Source organism: Citrus sinensis, chromosome 5 (assembly GCF_022201045.2).
Source record: "Citrus sinensis cultivar Valencia sweet orange chromosome 5, DVS_A1.0, whole genome shotgun sequence".
Lineage (NCBI taxonomy): Eukaryota > Viridiplantae > Streptophyta > Magnoliopsida > Sapindales > Rutaceae > Citrus > Citrus sinensis.
Window position 1 is genome coordinate 24211076 of NC_068560.1, and position 19341 is coordinate 24230416.

General features: G+C 35.4%; 1 protein-coding gene and 1 pseudogene across 3 annotated transcripts in view; both read right to left on the minus strand.

Annotated features, from left to right (window-relative positions):
• Positions 1-1659: 1659 nt before the first annotated feature.
• LOC102629151 (importin subunit alpha-1-like) overlaps positions 1660-19341 on the minus strand; it is a 106300-nt gene continuing 88618 nt past the window's right edge. For all 3 annotated transcript variants that reach the window (XM_052442528.1, XM_052442527.1, XM_052442525.1), the window contains exon 5: positions 1660-1828. In XM_052442528.1, coding sequence (XP_052298488.1) covers positions 1824-1828 — 5 coding nt within the window. In that variant the 3' untranslated portion in view covers positions 1660-1823. The remainder of the gene's footprint in view (positions 1829-19341) is intronic.
• Positions 1914-17646, minus strand: LOC127902721 (importin subunit alpha-1a-like; annotated as a pseudogene).

Consider the following 19341-nt stretch of genomic DNA (forward strand, 5'->3'; position numbering starts at 1 on the left):
GGACCCAAATGAGGAATTCCAAAAGCAAACGCAGCGTTTTTTTTTTTTTTTTTTTTCTGGTCTTGAATATTGATTCATCAACAGCAAATATCATGCCGACTTGGGGGAAAAAAGAAAAAAACACTATAAACTATATCTTTTCCATTCATTATATCAGAAGAATACAATGATTAACAATATCAAATTCAAGTGACAATCAATAAAAACTGAAGCCAATATATACACAACACTAAAACAATGAAATTGTTACAGTTTGACAAAATAAAAAATTATACAAATTAAACAAACTGAAAAAAAAGAAAAAAAGAAATTGTACATTTCAATCAATATCTCTTAATTAATAGTTAGTAAATTAACGAATATGTACCTTTTGTTTTAAGACTTCTTTTGTATGGCTTATTGAGGTCACACTCCCAAGTCCAACGTCCAATTTGGGTTTTTGTTCAATTCTCCTCCACAGAAATCTTCACAATGGGCCTGGGGCAACCATCCATCACTAATCTTTCCAAAGATGGGAATTTGAAGGCATAATTGCCATAGCAGAAGCTTCTCAGAATTTTCAAGTCTAAAACACACGTACATTCATTCATATTAAAATAGGAGTTATACATCTGAAGGCTAAAAGCACAGAAACAGAACAACTAATAACACAGAAACAGAACCTCAGATACAAGAAGTGGAACACTGAACAATTGACTAGTTAGGAAGCAAACTGACATTGAGAGATTAAACACAAGTGAAGCGACTACAACAATCTAGGGTAGAAAAAAGTTAAAAAAGAAAAAGAAAATTACAAGAATCAGTACAGAACAGAACAAAACAGAGACAACAGCAGGACGATTAGATAGGGAGCAGAGCAATTCTAAATAACAAGCTGGAGATCAAAGGATGCCAAGCGCTGTTGAGATTAAAAGATTGAAAGTTCAAAAGAGTTTATGGCAAAAACTGCGAAACAAACAGCGCAATGGTGAGCACAATAAACAGGAGCGAATTGTAATTGAGATCAAAGGATGTAAACAAGGGAAGGACTTTGTTGATTGTAACGAAAGAATTGTATTAGTTGTATTAGACTTTGAAAGCGAGAAAACATATCTGGAAGTTGATTGTCCCAAATCTTTTCAACATTAATTTTGTACAGCTCCATGTTGGGCAAGAGAAGCATAAAATAAAGTGGACAAATTGCTTCTCATGAAAGTGCTCTACACAATGTTGGTTTCTGTTTGGCATTTCACATTCAGTATTTGTAAATGTGCAAAGACAATCTATTGAGTCTGAGAATTTTTTTTTTTAAAACCAAATGTAATAATATTAATCAACGTCGTTAGAACTCATAACCTCTTATATCAACTTTAGAACCATAAACTTTGATCTATTTCAACAATCTATGATTAATATTCAACTTTATAACATGATTGATCTATTTCAAGCCCGAAGTTTTTTTTTTTAAATTTTTTTTTGGAAAAAATAGAAATTTTTCATAGTTAATAAACGAATAATTTTTTAATTTTTTCAGTAACCTTTTAGATTAGATGTTAGTCATAAATTGGTTCATTTAACATAAAAAAGACTAATGCATTTAGAAAATAAAAATAAAAATAACAACCAAAACACTGAGCATTCCAATGCATTTTAACTCAAGGCACGCACGCACAAGCATGATTACTGATTCACACATGCATCTTTAATTAATTAACTAAAATTTGGTACTTGAAAAGTCTTTGGGAGTGCCTACAAATTGAAATTTGGTACCACAATTAACGCTAAGAAATGAATCTGGCTACGGCATATCCTGCAACGACATGGATAAAGGACTGTTCCACCATTCAACCTGAAATCATCAAGTGAGAGAAACACGATCATGAGCGTTGTTTTTTTATATTGTGAAAGCCGACTCGAAGTAATAATAATAATAATTAATAGACCTTACCATTGGTTATCACATTATTGCCCACTGCATCTTCCTCCTCATCCCCTGCATACAGTAAACCAAGCTGAGGACCAACCACACGGCCACGCCTGTACGTCTCGAGAATCGTTACTGACTTCTCATGGATCTCGTCGTTGTCATGACTTGTAGATTTTCTATCTTTTCTAATCCCTGAGCCTCTTCAACCAATTGGGCATATTGATTAACATCTCCAATGGCTGTGTCCATATTCTTTTCAGCTTCCCCGACCTTCAAAATGTTCTCTAATCCTCTTAAGCAAACAGTGACGATCTTTGGATCAGCACATTGAAGGAGATCACACAATGGTTTTACACACCCCTCTCTCACAAGGTGCTTGATTTGATCATGAGTGCCACGCGAGCTGGCATTTGAAATTGCCCATGCAGCCTCCTTCTTTATATAAAAGTCAGCATTTTGAAGCAGATTGACAAGGGGACCAATTAAGCCAGCATCAATTACCGCCTGAATCTGTTCCCTGTTTCCACATGCGATATTTGAAATAATCCAGCTGACTTCCTTCTTGATGCTCTCTTCATGATTATGGACCAACAGGGCCAAAAGGCACGGCACTGCACCATGGTTAATTATACACTGAGTCTGGAAATCATCTCCCGTCACAATATTTCCGACAGTCCACAGGGCAGGAGTGAGCACTGAGGGTGATGGATGACCAAGGAGCTCAACAAGTCGTGGACAGACACCTGCCTCGATCACAGCTTGAATTTTGTCACTCGTACCATCAGCAAGATAGGAGAGTGACCAGCAGGTGTCACTCAGGACCTCTTCATCATTTGAATGAATAAGCTGTGCAAGTGCCGGAAGAGCTGGCCTTACTTGATCAAATAGTGGTTGTGGCTTGCTCCTGCATAGATTATGTTAGGAAATTAATGGGTGAAGCAGGACCACAGCTAAAGTGAAATTGGAAATAAAATAAAGAACAAGCACAAAAGAGGACACCTGAAATTAGGTGGTTCGACTTTTAGTCTACATCCACGGGCGAAGACAGAAGGAAATATGTTACTAGTGAAAATGAGTTACAAGTATTGTAGTATTTTAGCTCACTTCCCAAAACCCCAATACACCCAAACTCTCTCAATCACTGTAACAAGAGCTTATAAATGCAAGCTCTTGAACTCTCTCTCAACTCCCTAAATTGCTCTCTTGAATGGAATGAATAAGCTCTCCATTTGCACATGTATTTATAGCAAAATGATGGCCATGAAAGTCCAAACCGTGTTCATCATTTTCTTATTCAAACATTTCTTTTTTTCCATTTTCCTCTTCAAGCATTTTGGCCCATTTTCAATCTTCAAAGCCGTGTGTAAGAAAGCTTGTTTATTCAAAGTTTCTAGATGCATTCAAAGCTTCTAGATGCAGCCAATATTGACATTCTCCCACTTGGAGATTAAATTGAAAATCAATCAATCTCCACACCATTCTTTCTGCTTCGCTATAATCATATTGCCTACGTTTCTGCTAGGCCACAAGAGGATCTACTCTAGATAAACTTATCAGTATTTATCGGCTTGGTCAAAACATCTGCTAGGTTCTCTTTGGTATGGATTTTCTGCAAATCCACACTTCCATCTTCCACTACTTCACGAACGAAGTGATACTGGACTCCTATGTGCTTTGTCCTGGAATGAAAGGCTGGATTCCTTGCAATGTGCAAGGCACTCTGACTGTCACACAATACATAAATTTTCTCTTGTCCGTGCCCGAGCTCCTCCAATAACCTTTGTATCCAATGTACTCTGCTTCTGTTGTAGATAAAGACACAACGGTCTGCAGTTTCGAAACCCAGCTTACAGCCGCTCCCGCAAGTGTAAACACATAACCAGTAGTTGATTTCCTTTTATCAAGATCTCCTGCAAAATTTGAATCCACTTAACCCCTGACAGTAAACTCTGATACTCCATAACATAATGCAATATCTGAGGTTCCTCTAATGTATCTCAGAACCCTCTTCACAGCTATCCAATGCTCTCCACCAGGATTCGCCATATATCGACTGACTACTCCCACTGCTTGTGCAATGTCCGGTCTTGTACATATCATAGCGAACATTAAACTTCCCACTGCTGATGCATACGGTACTCGAGACATATCATTCCTCTCTGCTTCATTACTAGGACGCATACTTGAGGATAATTTGAAATTAACAGGAAGTGGGGTAGAAATTGACTTACAATCTTGCATGTTGAAGCGTCGCAAGATTTTCTTCAAGTAATTCTTCTGCGAAAGCCAAATCTTCCTGTTATTTCTGTCTCGGTGAATTTGCATCCCTAGAATCTTGTTTGCTGGTCCCAAGTCCTTCATTTCAAACTCCCTAGCCAACTGTGCCTTCAATTCTTGGATTCGATCTTTGTTGGGACCTGCTACCAACATGTCATCCACATACAACAGCAAAATAATGAAATCATTATCTTCAAACCTCTTGTAATATGCACAATGGTCTGAACTGAGTCTGTTGTATCCAAGGCTCATGATGAAGGAATCAAATCTCTTATACCAACACCTAGGCGCCTGTTTGAGACCATAAAGAGATTTGTTCAACCTGCAAACCAAGTTCTCCTTTCCTGTTTCTGCAGAACCTTCTGGTTGGAGTATATATATTTCTTCTTCAAGTTCTCCATGAAGAAATGCAGTTTTCACATTTAACTGTTCAAGATGTAGGTCAAATGTAGCACACATCGCCAAGACTATTTTGACTGTTGTGAGTCGAACCACTGGAGAAAATATCTCGTTGAAGTCAATACCTTCTTTCTGAGCATATCCTTTCACCACCAATCTTGCACGATACTGCTCTACTTGGTCATTGCCATCACGCTTGATCTTGTAGACCCATTTGTTTCCAATGGTTTTTCTTCCACGTGGTAGTGGTACAAGTTCTCATGTCTTGTTCTTGTGTAGAGCTTCTATTTCTTCCTGCATTGCTGTCATCTACAAAGCAATATCTGAGCTTTCTAAAGCTTCATGGAAAGTTGATGGCTCTCCATCCTCCGTTAGAAGACAGTACGCAACGTTGATCTCTGTGACATACTTCGAGTGCCACGTTGGTGGTCGTCTCTCACGAGTTGACCGACGAACTTCTGGTGCTCTGGTGCTGCTTCAGAAGAATCTGAATCTTCTAGATTATTTTCTGTTAACATTTATGTTTTCACAATATTGATTTTGATGATAACAAACAAGATTAAGAATGATTAATGTTTTAAGCTCAAATTATTGAAAAATATATTTTAAATAAATCATTATTTTCATATTATAAATGTTTTATATTTAATGGAAAAATGATTTTATACAATTGATTATTTTTATTCCTTTTGAATAAATCATTATTTTCACATTATAAATGCTTCATGTTTAATGGAAAAATGATTTTATGAAATTGGTTGTTTTTCAAAGTTTATGGTTTAATTGAAAGAATTTTGAAAACTTTGAAATAAACATATATTGCTTGAAATTTTGGTAAAGGACCTATTTGCAAAGTGTCATAGCGGTTTGGGCTATATCATAATTTCAGAAAGTGTTGGGATTCATAAAGTATTATTTAGAAATTCTAAAATTGGACCTATTTGCAAAGTGTCATATCGTTTTGGGCCTTCGTATCGATTTGTAACGTTTTGGGGTCAAACTGTAATTACAGAAAATATTTCACTGTAGCGATACTGTAGCACTCCGGCTTACCGGATATGAAATCCGGAAAACCGGTTACGGGGCAGCGAGTTTCCATTGCGAATTCGGCTTACCGGATTCCAAATCCGGCAGACCGGATAGGCAAAATTCAAAATTTTGCCTTAACGGTCAGAAAAATCCGGCTTACCGGATCCCAAATCCGGCTTACCGGATCCCAAATCCGGCTTACCGGATCCCAAATCCGGCAGACTGGATTCCCCAGAAATGTGAGTAACGGCTAGTTTTCGAGCTCAAACTATAAAAACTCCAATCCAACTCATTTTGAAGCAATCCAAGCAAGTACAAACAAGTGCACACAACTTATATTGAGCTTCAAATTCAAAGATCTTCATAGATTAAATCTTCATTGAGCTATCATTTGTAAATCCACTCTTAAAGAGAGTTTTTGTTGTATTTATCATTTCTCATCAAATTGTGAGTGTACAAGTGTGGGAAACACTTGGGGTGAAGAGATTGGGGATATAATCTCTTGTTGTAAAGGTTTATTGACACCTCGAAGTCAATTGTAATTGTTGAAGCCTTGGAAAGGCTTGGATAGTGAAATCCTCAAGCGGGTGAGCTTGGAGGCGTGGACGTAGGCGGGGATAGCCGAACCACGTAAAAATCATTGAGTTCGTTTTCTCTTCCCTTACTCTTTTAATATTATGTTTCATTGAATTTATTATTTTCGAATTGATTAAGGCATTAGATTGAATTGTTGTGTGGTTTGACTAGGATAATTTTTAAAATTCCAATTCACCCCCCCTCTTGGGTTGCACACTTATATTTCATTTGGTATCAGAGCGAGGTGCTCTTGTGTAGACTTAACCGTCTAGAGTTAAAGATTTATAGCAACCCAAATTAGCTCAACCATCATGGAAGGACAATCTATCACTAGACCTCCATTTTTCGATGGAAATGATTATCCTTATTGGAAAACTAGGATGAGAATTTATTTACAAGCTTTAGATTATGAAATTTGGGAAGTTGTTTGTGATGATTTACTCATTCCTAGGAAGAATGCTTTAAGTGAATTGGATAAGAAAACTATGTCTTTAAATTCCAAGGCTATGAATGCTTTATTTTGTGCCTTAGATAAAAAGGAATTTCATAGAGTTTCAAATTGTTCTAATGCTTATGAAATTTGGAGAAAGCTTGAAATTGTGTATGAGGAGACTACGAGCGAGGAGGAATTTCACAAAGTGTCGAATTTGGCACTTATGGCAATTGGAGATGAATCGGATGATGAACTTGATGAGATAAGTACTCTTCCTACATATGATGAATTGCATGATGCTTTTAAGGATTTGCATGATGAGTTAATGAAGATTGGTAAAAAGAATATATGTCTTAAAAAGAAGATGATGGAGCTTAAGAATGAAAATGAATCATTTAGTGCAAAGATTACATGTTTAGAATTAGAAAATAAGACATTACATGATAGTATTGCATTACTTGAGAATTCTAGCACTTCACACAAGCATCTAGAATCACATGTAAATGACTTGAAAAATGAAAAAGATGCCTTGCAAAAATCAAATGTTTCATTAAATGAAAAGATCAAAGAATTGGAATTAAATAATGAAATGTTACATGATAGAATTGCATCATTCACATGTAAACATAGTACTTCGTATGAGCATGAAAAATCACATGTTGATGAATTAATAAATGAAAATGAAACGCTTAAGAAAAGGAGCAATGAGTTAAATGAGATTGTCTTAAAATTCACAAATGGTCAAAAGAACTTAGATAAATTGCTCAACTCTCAAAAATGTGTATTTGATAAAGGAGGACTTGGATATAAGCCTAACTTGAAACAAAAATATTATAAGAATTATTTTGTTAAGGCTACCTCCACAAGTGATCATAAAATTGTATGTCATTATTGCAATCAAAATGGTCATATGAGTTTTAGATGTCCAGTTAAGAGAAATGCATATTATGGAGCAAAATGTATTTGGGTTCCGAAAGGAACTAAATCTAACACTCAAGGACCCAAGCGTATTTGGGTACCAAATGGCACAACGTGAATGTTTTCTTTGTAGGTACCACAATCAAGGAATGGTGGAGAAGTTCCTTGATGAAAGCTTGTGAGGATAATCACTTGAGTATGATCTAGGAGAAAAAGATGAGGCAAGATAATTTAATTATTTTGGTAACAATTCTTGCCATATTAATTTTGTTGAATGAATCATGATAAATGAAATTGCGAAAGTATGCTTGTATGTTTACATGATGGAATTATCATTGTGTGTAACATTGAGTGTTTTATCATGATGCATGGTTATATATATAAGATGATAGCTTGTCAACTCATCATGATAGCTTTGTTTGATTTTGATGATTATATAATGCCTAAGCTTGATAAATGAGTGATATGCTTGAATTATTAATCTTTTGAATGATTATATGTTTAATCGTCGTTGAAAATATTTAGTCTTCACATGCTGAAATGAATCAGTCATAACGTCTTCTAGAGAACTCCAAATCTAGCTCTGTAAAATTTATTGGAAAGCTAACTCAATTATCTTTCCAATGGTATATAGCATGCACGTTGCTTCTTGATCAATCAATACAGTTTTTATTCCAAATTTGACATTTCTGCATTTTATCTTGAGTCTGCACATGCTGTAATGAATTGATCATAACTTCTTGTAGAGAACTCCAAATCAAGCTCTGTAAAATTTATTGGAAAGTTAATTTAATTATCTTTCCAACGATATATAGCTTGCATGTTAGTTCTTGCTCAATCAATACAGTTGTTATTTCAAAGTTTGCCTTTCTGCATTTTCTTAAGTTTTGGATGCTTATATGTTTCATGATTGTGTAAAATATACATATGATGAATGAATTATATGCATGAATTCTTGTGTCGTTAATTGTGTTATATCATCATTCATTTATAAAATTGACATCATTGTTTAATACGATTTTATATGTTTAGTCTTGTATGTATATATGTTTTATACACTAATTGGCTTATTGAAAAGTTAAATGATTTTTAGCATTGATCAATTTCTAAGCCAAAAATAAATTTGTGTTTATAATACAAGTCTAAGAGCTTACAAAATTTCAAAAAATATTTCCAAAGCTTAACCGGTATACCACTTCTAATCAACCGGAAAGCTATTTTTCATTTTGGAGCTCTCGGGTTGAAATTCGGATAACCGGATTTTCAATCCGGAAAACCGGATTTGCTAAGCTTCTTCTCTGCTTCACAACCGGTCTACCGGTTAGCAAAACCGGAAAGCCGAATTCGCATGGAAGCTTGCTGGAACAAAACCGGATTTCCGGTTCTTCAAAATCCGGCAAGCCGAATTTGTGGAGTCACAAATCTGTCTCGAATCCGGCCAGCCGATTATGCAAACAGGCAAGCCGAATTCATGCTTCTTGCTTTCGGGTCAATTTCCGATCAACCGGATCACTCATCCGGCAAGCCGAATTCGAAGGTCTTTTAAACTGTTCATCTTCTTCTTCATTTCGGCAAACTGGTTCTCACTCTCTCTCTAGATTATTCCTCACTTGATTTCATTCCAAAATCCATTATTCTCATTCGTTTTCAATCTAAATTGATTCATATAAATTATTTCTCATCCATTCTTGTGTTTAAAATCGTTTTAATTGATTCAAACTTATTTTTTACTCAATATCTTGAAAATCCGAATTTGCTTTGAGAATTTGCTGGAACAAAACCAGATTTCCGGTTCAAGACATCCGGAAAACCGATTGTTTTTGAAGGATCTCGAAACCGGCCAGCCGGTTAAGGAAACCGGCAAGCCGAATTTTTCATGTTGCTCTCGGGCTCATTTCCGGATTTCCGGATTTCACATTCGGTAAGCCGTTTTCGGCTTTGCTCAATTCTGTCCAATAACCGGCTTGCCGGTTAGCAAATCCGGCAAGCCGGATTCGTGCCCTTCTATTTTGTTCCAGATTGCTTCTTCTTCCTCTCTCTTGTTTTTGATGATAATGTAGATGAAGAGCTACAAGAAAATTATCAAATGATAGCTAAAAGAAGGCACCACTTGAAAATCAAGATGAGCAATATGAAGAAACAAATGCGAAGTAAAATGAAGGTACTTCTCAAATACTCCCCAAGGCGTGGAGGTATGTTTCTTCTCACCTTAAGAACTTAATTTTGAAATATCCATCACAAGGTGTAACTACTAGATCATCACTTAAAAATATATGTGAGCATTTGTAATAATGGATTTGAGCACTTGTTCTTTAGCTCATAATGATGGCTTTTTAGCTATGTTGATTTTGATGATCTATAATGGCATATGTTGATTTTGATGATTTATATATTGTCATTATGTTCTTATGCTTTGCTTAAGTTTTGATGATAATATTTGTGCTTTGATGATTCCATTGTATTTGATGAAGTTTGATCTTATGGAATCTATGATTGGTGAATGGATACACTTTTGTTTGTGCTTTCTTGACGCATTGTTAATATGCATAACTTACTTTAAATGATATCGAAAAAAGGGAGAAATTCATATACTTCGATATTTTTAAGCATATGAGATTTTTGTTTGTTATATTAAAATGTCACATTAGATCTTTGATGAGTTTAGTTGTCTTGATTTCTAAAATGTGATTAGTAATTATATGACTTTTGAATTGTTGACATTATGCTCTTATGACTTTTGCATTCCCTTGCTTAGCTTATTACTTGTTCCATTTTGGATAATATGCTTTTTTGAACATTTTTATTGTCCAAAGGGGAAGACAAAGTAATAAATCATTTTAATGATGTAAATTGGGGGAAATAACATGCATTTTGAGCATGCTTTTAATGGTTGATATATGATTATGGAATTCTCGGATTTAATTATTACAAGTGTTGGGAGAATTCATATTGATTTTGATGATTAATGATTATATGTGCATTGCTTGATGAATTGATGAAGTTGTTGGTTTGTGTTACTTGTTTTTTAACCATGTTGTGTATTTGAGGATTTGTTCATTTTGAAGGGGAGATTTTACCGAAATTTTTGCTCACACAAAATTAGTAATTTCTTTATCGACTTATTTTTTATGCTCTTGTTTCGATTGCATTTTTTTTTCTACTCTTTTGAAAGGGGAGATAAACATGATATATTTTTGGGTAAAATCATTTTGGTTAAATTATTAAATTGGCCATATATTTAGGGGGAGCATATAATAAATTTTGGATAATATGCATTTTGAATTTTTTTTTTGTTGTTCAAAGGGGGAGATAAAATAATATATCATTTCGATGTTATCAAAAAGATGAGAATAATATGTATTTTTGAGTAATTGTTTTGATAATTGATATTTGATTATGATGATGATTTTGATGAATTTGAGATAATGATGATTTGATTACATGAGTGTTTTATATGATGGTTTTATTTTTTTTGAGTTGTTGATTTGGTAATTAATGGAATAATGGTTCATGATATTTTGGTATGATTATTGGTGTATGGAGTTGGCTTTTATCATGATCTATAATAATTTGGATGAGATATTACTAATCTTGTATTTGAGATGATGCTTGTTGTTAGGGGGAGATTCTTTCAAAATTTCTACTCAAACAACATAGGTAACAAATTTCCTACTATTATTCTTTTCCTTTACATTTCCTTTTTTTTGATGAAGGGGGAGAAGAATACATGTTTTCAAATTTTTACAAAATTTGCTACTTTTATCTTTGCCAATTAAGTTTTTCTTTTTGATGATGAGGGGGAGAAAAATCCATGTATTTAAATTGTTAATTTAGCTAATTGGCAAATTGTAAGAAAAGATTATATTTAGGAGGAGCAATTTGTGGAATCATTCTTTAAATACATGAAATGTTTGTCATCATCAAAAAGGGGGAGATTGTTAACATTTATGTTTTCATAATATTGATTTTGATGATAACAAACAAGATTAAGAATGATTAATCTTTTAAGATCAAATTATTTTTTATATATTTTAAATAAATCATTATTTTCACATTATAAATGTTTTATATTTAATGGAAAAATGATTTTAAGAAAAATGATTGTTTAAATACATGAAATGTTTGTCATCATCAAAAAGGGGGAGATTGTTAACATTTATGTTTTCACAATATTAATTTTGATGATAACAAACAAGATTAAGAATGATTAATGTTTTAAGCTCAAATTATTGAAAAATATATTTTAAATAAATCATTATTTTCATATTATAAATGTTTTATATTTAATGGAAAAATGATTTTATACAATTGATTATTTTTATTCCTTTTGAATAAATCATTATTTTCACATTATAAATGCTTCATGTTTAATGGAAAAATGATTTTATGAAATTGGTTGTTTTTCAAAGTTTATGGTTTAATTGAAAGAATTTTGAAAACTTTGAAATAAACATATATTGCTTGAAATTTTGGTAAAGGACCTATTTGCAAAGTGTCATAGCGGTTTGGGCTATATCATAATTTCAGAAAGTGTTGGGATTCATAAAGTATTATTTAGAAATTCTAAAATTGGACCTATTTGCAAAGTGTCATATCGTTTTGGGCCTTCGTATCGATTTGTAACGTTTTGGGGTCAAACTGTAATTACAGAAAATATTTCACTGTAGCGATACTGTAGCACTCCGGCTTACCGGATATGAAATCCGGAAAACCGGTTACAGGGCAGCGAGTTTCCATTGCGAATTCGGCTTACCGGATTCCAAATCCGGCAGACCGGATAGGCAAAATTCAAAATTTTGCCTTAACGGTCAGAAAAATCCGGCTTACCGGATCCCAAATCCGGCAGACCGGATTCCCCAGAAATGTGAGTAACGGCTAGTTTTCGAGCTCAAACTATAAAAACTCCAATCCAACTCATTTTGAAGCAATCCAAGCAAGTACAAACAAGTGCACACAACTTATATTGAGCTTCAAATTCAAAGATCTTCATAGATTAAATCTTCATTGAGCTATCATTTGTAAATCCACTCTTAAAGAGAGTTTTTGTTGTATTTATCATTTCTCATCAAATTGTGAGTGTACAAGTGTGGGAAACACTTGGGGTGAAGAGATTGGGGATATAATCTCTTGTTGTAAAGGTTTATTGACACCTCGAAGTCAATTGTAATTGTTGAAGCCTTGGAAAGGCTTGGATAGTGAAATCCTCAAGCGGGTGAGCTTGGAGGCGTGGACGTAGGCGGGGATAGCCGAACCACGTAAAAATCCTTGAGTTCGTTTTCTCTTCCCTTACTCTTTTAATATTATGTTTCATTGAATTTATTATTTTCGAATTGATTAAGGCATTAGATTGAATTGTTGTGTGGTTTGACTAGGATAATTTTTAAAATTCCAATTCACCCCCCCTCTTGGGTTGCACACTTATATTTCATTTTCCACATATACTGGCACGGTCTCTAACTTTTCTTTTGTAGTGCCATCATCTTCATCTTTCCTTTGTAGTTGATCTTCTACAAAGATAACATCTCTGCTGATGACGATCTTGTGGGCAGTGGGGTCCCACAGACGATACCCCTTTACTCCATCAGCATACCCCAAGAAGATACATCTTCTAGATTTTGGATCCAGCTTTGTTCTTTCTTGGGCATTGTACATCACGTACACAGGACATCCAAATGCATGTAGGTAGGAATAATCAGCTGGCTTTCCAGTCCACATCTTCATCGCTGTCTTCAGCCCAATAGCTGTAGATGGCGATCGATTTACTATATAACAGGCAGTTTTGGCTGCTTCTGCCCAGAATAAATTGGGTAGACCAGTAGTTCTCAACATAGCTCTTATTCTTTCTGTAAGGGTTCTGTTCACCTACTGATGGGTGTCGAAGCCAACAAAAATAAATTCCTACTCTAAATAAATTGTGTATAGTGATTGAGCAGGGTCGTGTCCACAGAGATCGGTAATTATTTAAATCCTTTTGAAACGTAAAACGTAAAATAAGGGAATTGTAGACAATAATAAAAATCAAATAAAAATAACAAGAATGCAAATTAAAGTTGTAATTCAAATTGGAGAAAGCTCTGGTTGAAGGAATTAACTCAGCTTGATTCGACTACTGATCATTGATTAAAATATAGATTATTATTACTCATGAATAGACCGGTTATAGCTACTGAGACCCTCTAATAGCCAATCTCTCCTTAACTAGTCGATAACCAAGGTACGACCGTTGGTTATTTCCCTAATCAATAGACAACCCTAGATACGATCATAGAATTTAATCAATTGACAGCCTGAAAAACCAGAGAGACCCAAATCCTAATCAACACATATGATGATTCATTTAAATTAGATTGTTTATTCTCACAACACAACTCTCTGCTATGTTATTTGTCACAAGCATTAAATTCTTCATACGATGAATCCTTTAATTGACAATAGATTAAGTTGATAATTAAATAGTGGCCAATTACCTAATTAACAAACATAATCATGAAACTAATTCAGAGAATAAACAAATACCCAAAAAGCAATAAAACAATTAAAGCACAAGAAAGATCTCACAGTAGTGATGAATCAAAGCTTCGTTATCCTTCAACCAGAAAAATAGGTTTAGTTCTTCATAGAGAGAAGAGAAAAATTAAGATCTAGGGTTTCTCCAATCCAAAAAAAATCCCCCTTTTTCACAATAGATTCCTCCCTTAAATACTCTCTCTCTCTTCTCTTTTAGAATTCTATTTAAAATAAAATACTAATATCTGAAATATTAAATTCGTAATTACAAAAATAACCAAAAATACAAAACACGTTAAACTAAAAACTGCAGGTCCGCAGTTGACAGCACGTGCCCACGCCTTATCAACAAAGTTCTTCTGACGCTCATAATTTCTCCAAGAGAACAATCCTCCTTAAACATCATCTTTTGGCTCAATTTTATCATCAATCAATAGAATTGCACCTACAAAAGTAAAACACAAGTAAAACATTATTATTAAGTGCAAAACATCGATATTAAGGGAAGTAAACAATGCAAAACTAGTGCATAAATTGCACTCTAACACCTACTCTGCCACTCCGTTTTGTTGAGGAGTGTATGCCACCGTGAATTGCCTCTGAATACCTTCTTGCTTACAGAAAGCAAGAAACTCGCCATCTGTATATTCTCCACTATTATCCGTCCTCAAGCACTTGGTCTTTTTACCAGATTCAAGTTCCACCCGCGCTTTATATTCTTTAAACACAGGAAATACATCTAAATTTTTCTTAATTGGATACACCCAACATCTTCTGGAATAATCATCAATGAAAGTCACCATGTACTTTGCACCTCCCATGGATATATCCGGTGATTTCCAAACATCAGAATGAATCAAGTCTAGAATGCATTTACTTCTAGCAATAGATCTACTGAATTTTAATATATGCTGCTTACTTATAACACAATGTTCGCAAAATGGTAAACTTACTGATTTGAGCCCCGAAAGCAATTTTCGCTCAAAGAGAATCTTCAAGCCTTGTTCTGACATGTGGCCAAGTTTGAGATGCCACATCATCGTTGATTCTTCTCCATTTGACGCGACACACGCATCAGCCTCCTGTAGTGTTTCTCCTTTAAGCATGAATAAATTAGCACCGATCTTTTCTGCCTTCATCAATACAAGCGCACCTTTAACGATCTTCATTATTCCATTCTCCACATGAGTTTTGTACCCATGACTATCCATTTGTCCCAAAGACAATAGATTTTTCTTCAGGCCGTTGACATGTCGTACCTCCCCAATTGTTCGAATTGTACCATCAAACATTTTTATTTTAATAGTACCAATACCAACGATCTCTAAGGCATGATCATCTCTCATATATACAGATCCTCCTGAGATAGGTTCATATGTGTGGAACCATTCTCTCTTAGAGGTCATGTGCCAGGTAGCTCCTGAGTCTATAAGTCAGACATCATAAAGTTGTTTTCTGCCTTTTGAAATAGTTGTTGCCTCGCTGTAAAGAATTTCGCCATCATCCGAGGTACTTGCTACACAACCTTGAGCATTTGATGACTCAGGTTCTTTGCCCTCTTTTCTCTTCTGGTTACTCCAACATTCTTTCTTGACATGCCTTTTCTTGCCACATTTGTAGCATTTAACATTCTTCTTACTTCTGAATTTTGATCTACCTTGATTTTGACTCCCACTGGGCCACGTTCTGTTGATCTCCCTCTCGTCACCGATAGCGCTTCTGCTTGTTGCGAACTTGCTTGTCTGTTTTCCTTATTTTTCGCCTGCTCTCCTCATTTAATACGGAGGCTGCAACATCGTCGAAAATTAGACCCTCCATTAGATTGTTGTTCGTCAGGTTGATGATGAGTTGATCATACGAATCTGGTAGACTTTGAAGTAGAAGCTCTGCACGTTCATTTTCCTCTATATTATGACCCAACGTTGTGAGTTGTGAAAATAAAGTCTTCAATGTGTTGATGTGGTCGGTCACCATTGTAGATTCCACCATTCGAAGATTATATAGTTTTTTCTTCAAGAAGATTTTGTTGTGTAGTGACTCGGCCTCATATAATTTTGTGAGAGTATCCCATATTTCCTTCGCCGTATTTTTCTCTGCCACACTGGATAATACTCCATCTGCAAGTGCCAAGTGTAGATCATAAATGACGTTGCCGTCTACCTCGTTCCACTTGTCATCAGTTATTTCCATAGGCCTTTCTCCAACTGCTGCCAAACAATTATTTTTCCTCAATACAACTTTCATCTTCATTTTCCACAACGAAAAAGTATTTCCGTTAAACTTCTCAATTTCATACTTTGCCGCCATTTTGTTGATAAATACTGCACACCAGGAAAGTTCCTAAGAAAGACTGGAGGGGTCACAATGGTCCCACTTAAAACCCAGACTCCTTAAGCTCTTATTGCCTTTGTGACAGAACTTTCCTAGACATGTACAAAATCACACAATTGCTTTACTCACACCACTATTCCCTGCTTTGCACCGCAAAATTCTTGGATCGCTTCCACCGTTTCAAGTGAATAGTGCCGTATACATAGAAAAAACCGTATACGTGAATAGTACCCCTTACGTGAACAGTTCCTGACTCCAAAAATACAACCAATAGCTCTGATGCCACTGTTAGGAAATTAATGGGTGAAGCAGGACCACAGCTAAAGTGAAACTGGAAATAAAATAAAGAACGAGCACAAAAGAGGACACCTGAAATTACGTGGTTCGGCTTTTAGCCTACATCCACGGGCGAAGACAGAAGGAAATATTTTACTAGTGAAAAGGAGTTACAAGTATTGTAGTATTTTACCTCAATTCCCAAAACCCCAATACATCCAAACTCTCTCAATCACTGTAACAAGAGCTTATAAATGCAAGCTCTTGAACTCTCTTTCAACTCCCTAAATTGCTCTCTTGAATGAAATGAATAAGCTCTCCATTTGCACATGTATTTATAGCAAAATGATGGCCAAGAAAGTCCAAACCGTGTTCATCATTTTCTTATTCAAACATTTCTTTTTTTCCATTTTCCTCTTCAAGCATTTCAGCCCATTTTCAATCTTCAAAGCCGTGTGTAAGAAAGCTTGTTTATTCAAAGTTTCTAGATGCATTCAAAGCTTCTAGATGCAGCCAATATTGACAGATTAGACAATGCCCATGTGGCAATTCTTAGCATTGAAAGCTTGGCATGCTCATTTAATTGTGATAGCAATGGAATTAAACCTCCTTCACCAAGCGCAAGATCACGGGATATAGGTGAGTCACCAGCAACATTTCCCAATGCCGAAACAACCTGCTCACGGACATCATCACTTGAAGAAGCAAGTAGCTTCACAAATATTGGAACAGCACCGTGGTCAATCACCACCTTAGTGTTCTCCGAATTTCCAAAAGCAACGTTGGAAAGAGCCCAAGCAGCCTGACACTGAAGTCATGGGTAGCCTTCCCTCATAAGAAACTCAACAAAATGCGGGACGACGCTAGATTGTGTGACTTCATCAATTGGTGCCCTCCTCTCAACCGAAAGCAGTTTGCTAAACTGATCAATTGCCTCCAGCTGCAAGCTGTTGTCATCTGACCATACCGCAGCAACCATCGCGGGAAAAATTTTCCAACTTAGTTTGAAGATTGAGACTGCAGACAGAAGCAGAAGGAAGAAATAGTTGGGATTGGAGACCTTCTCGTCGCTTATTGAGGAAGCTTTTCTTTTTAAGATTTACCTGTTGTATGGTTGTATAAAGGTCGTCCTTCCATGCCGACTGTTCTTTATCCCACGTCTTCAGCTGCACTTTGAGTAACACGGGTGTGCTTAATTCTCCTCTTGAGAAAATCTTCATATTGTGACAATCAGCCACCACTAATATTTCCAAAGATGGGAATCTGAAGGCACAATTGCCAGAGCAGAAACTTGTCAGACTTTTTAAAGAAGAAAGCGTCAACTTCCTCAATTCGTTGAAAACAATAATCTCATCTTTTGCTACATCATCATCATCTGCCACTATTTCTGTTATCATATTGCATCCACTTATTTTCATTTCTCTAAGTCTCACCAGAGTCTTTGTTGTTGAGGATGTTAATACATTTTTCAATCCCTTGCAATATAATTGTTAATGCGAAATTCTGGTTACCCTTTCGATCACGACCAGGATCTCTCCTCAATCAATTCTACCACGACCATGATCTCTTCTCGTAAGGTTTCTTCTTCAAAAGTTCCTGCGTACACAGAAACAGGTCAGAGCACGCCGATTGTTTTCCCGGCGTAAACCCTCCGACGCATAAGTCAAAAATGCTTAATTGTACAATATTACTACTGGGTAAAAAAAAAGACAAATTTACAACAAAACAAAAGAAAATTACACAATAAGACAAACTATTTCTGGTCTCTTGTGGATTTTGTACTAATTATTATACTAATTTTCAATATTCATAAGAAAATAATGTACAACAATGAAGGGACCATGCAGAGGTAAAAAAGTTATTTTATTATTTTAATAAAAGTAAAACATTTAGCTAAGATTTGTTGTGGTATTTGGAAGAATGTACAAAGGCAAAGAGAATATGATAAAGTGCAAAAAACAAACCACACCCTCCATGATAATATAATGAGTTGAACTATTTTTTAAATCTAGTTAAAAAAATTAATATAAATTAAACAAACTGAAAACAAAAAAGAAATTGTACATTTCAATCAATATCTCTTAATTAATAGTTAGTAAATTAACGAATATGTACCTTTTGTTTTAAGACTTCTTTTGTATGGCTCATTGAGGTCACACTCCCAAGTCCAATGTCCTTTAGGCTTTCTCCTCCTCAGAAATCTTTACACTGGGGCAACCATCCATCACTAATCTTTCCAAAGATGGGAATTTGAAGGCATAATTGCCATAGCAGAAGCTTGTTAGAATTTTCAAGTCTAAAACACACGTACATTCATTCAGATTAAAATAGGAGTTATACATCTGAAAGCTAAAAAGCACAGAAACAGAAGTGGATACCAGACAGCTCTCCAATTGAAATTTCCAGCCCTGGCTTCAAGCTTAGTGGTTTCCAAAAATGAGTGGAATATTATTTGGTCCCTTGCTTTGCCTCAAAAGATCAGAATTTTTGCTTGGAGAGCAGCCAAAAACCAACTCCCCTCAGCTGAGAATCTGTGGAGGAAAAGAATAATCCAGGATCCCACTTGCCAAGTCTGTAAAATGGGAACGGAAAATGTCTTTCATGCTCTAGTAGCCTGCAAATTGGCTGAGAAGGTATGGAAGCTAATCCATTTTGATGATGACATTCATGCAGCTCACAGTCAAGACAT